Here is a 5000-nt window from a genome sequence, read left to right as displayed (position 1 = left end):
ATATATAAATACATATATATATATATACATATATATATATATATATATATATATATATATATATATATATATATATATATATATATATATATATATATATATATATATATATATATATATATATATATATATATATATATATATATATATATGAGAATAGTTTCAACTAAATAAAAATATATATATATAAAAAAAAAAGTTTTTTTAGTAATTTGTTATAAAGAAATTTTAAAAAACATTTTGTCAAAATTTGCAGCTGTTGATGGAATGGCAATCGCAACTATGAATAGGTCTCAAACTATTGTTGATTACATGCAACAAAAAAAAATATAACATGCTAAATATTCTGACAAGTAATTCAAAGTGTATCAACAGCTTTCATAAAGAAAAATCTACTGAACTTCAGGAAAATTAAAAAAAAATTTAAAAATGCAAAGCATAATCTTGCAACTACAGTGGAAGAATGGACAGATTGCATATTTTACCTCATGAAAATGTAGCAGCTCATTTGCTTGAAATAGACTTAAATTCAATTGAATACTACATTCTAGGTTTGATAAAAATTAATAAGCAGACCAATTCAGAAAGCAATAAACATTTGGTTGAAGTTGGCAGACCCTGGCATTTTTTAAAAAAATGATGTTACTGCATCAACTAACTACCCAGCAGCAGTAATGATTAAATATAATGTTGGGTGCTAAATCAAATGTTAGGTGATTTAAATCTAATTTGCCATAATCATGCACTGCATTTAGCTGTGATGGATTGCTTGTAGATACCAAAAAATTATATTCTAATAAAGCGTTTGACAATATTGAAGATTTGGTTGATAATTATATGGAAAAAGAGGATTCCATAGATAATCAGTACTTTTATTTTAGATCTACAGAATGAAAATATCAAGTTCTAATAATTGTTTTAAATATTCTCAAATTATATGGCGATTTCAGGTGTTGTTAAAACTATAAAACATTTATGTAAAAAATATTTATGTTAATATTAATATATATGCTACCTCATCCTCGCATGATGCTTAAGGTTGAACAGAAATATTATTACAAAAATTGCAAAATGAACTCCATAAAGAACTACAAAGGAAATTCCAAAATACAATAAGTTTTATATCAGACTGACAAAATGAACAAAATTGTTGCCATATTGATAAATATAATGAACAAAAGAAATAATTTTATAAACTAGATTTTTTCATAAAACACTTATCAAACCTTGATGTTTTGTATCATGCTTTAATAAAAATTTACCAAACTTCAACAGTTTTAGAAGAGTATTCTCAACAGCTCAATGCAACTAAGGTCTGTTACACGTTTTTCAAAACAAAAATATAAGTTATAGCATTTTATAGAAAAACACCTTTTACAAAGATTTTTTTAGCGCATAAAATTTTTTAGTGCACAAATAAAAAAATAAAATAAAAAAAACTTACTAATTTTTTCATCCCAATAATGACAATTGCTAATGCCAGAATACTCTGATAAAATCTTTTTAAATGTTAAAATAATAGGATTTCTTAATTTAGATACATTCCTATCAACAATAGATGCAGACAATATAGCACTTTGAACAAATTTTTTGGCTGCAATATTGTTCTCCTCAGGATATAATAAACTATTTTCATTTAACAAAAAAGAATCATAGCGAAAGAAGTATGAGTAAATAATATTGTTTTCATTAGAAAACACTTCAATTGGTATTTTGATGGCAGCAAATGTTTTATTAGTAATATCAACATTGTTACTAAAACTTATTCCAACGCTATCATTTGCTAACTGCTGCGCTGTAATTATTACTTTACTTTTTTTTACTTTATCGATATGGAATCCAATATTTTTTTTACTAACAGAAATAGATTTATTAAGTTGTTTAGAATAAATTAATGCAAACTCTGTAAGGGTGTTTAAAATACTTGTTGAAGAAGATGTTTTAACTTGTGATTCTGCAATATATGTTTTTTTTGAGCCTAGCAAGCTATTAATTGTTTGTAAAACATCTATAAAAACCTAAACAAAAACTTTTAAAAATAAATAATATAAATTTAAAAAAACAAAAAAAAATGCAAATAAAGTGAAAAAACTAAAAACTATTAACAAATGTTATATTAACTATATTTATATAAGTAGATAATAAATATTATAAAATGAAATAAAACAAAATTAAAAAACATAACAAAAAATAATAAACAAAAACAACAAGTAAAAAAAAAAAACATGTTAAAAAAATGCAAATAAAAAATAAAACCAATATAAATCAAAAATTCATATATTTCAACAATAATAAAACTTAGTAAAATAAACCTGATCTGATGCATCTTTGGCTTTAACAAACACACTAACAATTTTTTCTAAAATTTTGGCAATAAAATTTATATCGTGATAATTTGTTATTTCTAATTCATTACGAACTGCATCACTGAGATTCTTTGATAAAATGCTTATTAATGAACAAGTTTCAATGACTTCTCTAACACAAATAGATTCCTTTAAAAAAGTAACAATACTTAAAGGAAGGTTGAAACAACAATTAAAAAAAAAACAATGTAGAATTGGGGGAATACAATAAAAGAAAAAAAAAGGATTTGTGTGTGAATTGGTAAAGTATCATATAAGCATTTGTGGCTAATGCTTATTGAAAGAAAAAGGCTAATACTTATAACAACTAATTAACAGATTAATAAAATGTTCAAAAATATACAAAAGCATAAAGCATTAAGTCATATAATTTTTTTATTAAAAATTAAAAGCATACCTATTTCAAGATAACTATTGCCCAAAAAGAATTATTACCCAAAAAATCCTTAATAGAGTTTGGTTTAACACAATTATTTTCATTATACAGAATATAAATTGAAATATTAATAAAAAGTTACAAAATCATTAAATCATTAAAAAAGACATGCTGATAGTGCAAAAAGTGATCAATTAAGCTGATGGCTATATAATTAGTACATTAATTAGTGGATATATAATTTCAGAATGTTTACTTTCTATACAAGTAAAGCAACTATATATTTAAAAATCGATTAAAAAATTACAATTGAATTTTGAAACTCAGATTTATGTTTTAAATTCAATTGTAATTACTTATACGCTATTCCAAATATTACTATTCCAAATACTTAATCATATTTTTATTAGTATGGTTTTTAAAAAAAGTCAGTTAACAAACTTGTAATCAATACCAAATAAATTATAACAAATATAATTAAAAAAGAACAACCTTATTTAACTGAATCAATTTCTTTGTCGTCTCAGTCTTAGGTTCACAATTTGTTAAATCAGGAACATCCCAGAAAGCACCATTTTTTAAATCAGTATGACAAATTCTTTCTACAAATCCTTTACTTGGATAAGTACAATTTAACTGCACATTTACTTTATCTTGGTTGACAAAAGTCATTTCAAATGTATATTGACCTTTGTAATTTGCTTCACCAAAAACATTTACCGGGCAAGAATCTATAATAATGAAATCAGTGTCTATTTTATATAATAATAATAATAATAATAATAATAATAATAATAATAACAATAATAGCAATAATAATAATAATAATAACAATAATAATAATAATAGTAATAATAACAATAATAATATAAATAATAATAACAATAATGATAATAATAAAAATAGTAATGATAAGCTGCAGCAAGAAAACATTAACAAATGAACTAAACTAAATAAATGTGCTAAGTTTAGCACAAAATAAATGTTGTTTTTTTCTTGCTTAAAAGGGGTAGCAACCTTCCAGCTTCTTGTAGATAGATAGTGCAGGCCAACACTTGGCCTGCATTACCATTATAATTGGCCATTTTTAAATTCATTGAGATGACAATAGTCCATCACAGTTTGAGGAAGAAAAAATATATAATTAGAACTACGCAAAAAAAAATTTAAAACTAACTTTTTTAAAACTTTTTTTTATTTTAACTACAAAACATTTTTTTTTTTACTTTACCTTAAAAACAAATCTAATATTAGTTTTTAGGTGCTCAGAAACTTAGAATTGGTCCTAAAATACACATGTAAAAATTAAGGTTTGTTTTATTGGAATCATTAGAAGATCAATTGGAATGTAAAGTACTTTTTTTTTAACCTTTTTATTCTGGAAATCTTAATGTAACTCTGGCATGATTGATAAAAATTGCATTCGCCCCTCTAGCATGTATGTGACAAAAAGACTTCAAATTATTGCAAAGAAAAATTGACTTAAATGAGTTACAAGTGTATGAATTTAGCAAATACAAACATAATTTTCTCCTAACTTAAACAACAGCTTTAGTGGAGGTTTTTTGGATTGCCAATTATAAAATAGACAATCCAAAAAAATTATATTAGCAGATTCTTTTAAAACCTATATTAGCAGATTATATTAGCAGATAGTTATATATAAACCTATATTATATATAAACCTATATTATATGACAGATACTACTTTTGAAATTACTATAAATAAAAAATTTTGCATGTGAGATAATAAAGTTAAGACTAACTTCATTACTAACTTTTTAAATCTTAATGTACAACTTAGTTTGAAGTTTCTACCATTGATTCCAACCAACTCTGACTTATCTAAATTGAAGCAATAATTTATCAAATAGACTATAAACTGTACATTTGTTGCACACAACATTATTAGGTTTTTCGCATATAAAGGATAAAATCATAAAATTGCTCTGATTATTGAAAATAAATCTATAAAGTCTCTCAGATTGTTTACTATTGGAAATGTTATTAACACTCTAAAATGGTGTCTTTTTAATGCAATAATACAAAATTTAAGAACAGATTATTTTCCAAAGCTGAATGTTATAAATGTCGAACTTCAATGATGATTGAAAATCACTCAGTAAACAACATAAATTTTCTAAACAGGAATTTGCTAGAAAAATAATTAAATTTTTTTATATACTTTTCTTTAAAGAGTGATTTACAGAAAAACTCTCAACTTTTTGTCATTTTCAAGACTTTTTTGTCCGTTTTAT

At 23.3% G+C, this 5000-nt stretch overlaps 1 protein-coding gene across 2 annotated transcripts in view; it reads right to left on the bottom strand.

The window, feature by feature from the left end:
- LOC136088487 (adhesion G-protein coupled receptor G4-like) overlaps positions 1-5000 on the bottom strand; it is a 59386-nt gene that overhangs the window by 15168 nt on the left and 39218 nt on the right. For both annotated transcript variants that reach the window (XM_065812293.1, XM_065812294.1), the window contains 3 exons: positions 3235-3473; positions 2313-2495; positions 1445-2018 (listed from right to left, as the gene is read on the bottom strand). In XM_065812293.1, coding sequence (XP_065668365.1) covers positions 1445-2018; positions 2313-2495; positions 3235-3473 — 996 coding nt within the window. The remainder of the gene's footprint in view (positions 1-1444; positions 2019-2312; positions 2496-3234; positions 3474-5000) is intronic.

The sequence above is a fragment of the Hydra vulgaris genome, chromosome 12 (genome assembly GCF_038396675.1).
Source record: "Hydra vulgaris chromosome 12, alternate assembly HydraT2T_AEP".
In the NCBI taxonomy this organism is placed as follows: domain Eukaryota; kingdom Metazoa; phylum Cnidaria; class Hydrozoa; order Anthoathecata; family Hydridae; genus Hydra; species Hydra vulgaris.
Note: the sequence above shows the minus strand (reverse complement) of the source record. Positions and strands in the feature narration are given on the sequence as shown.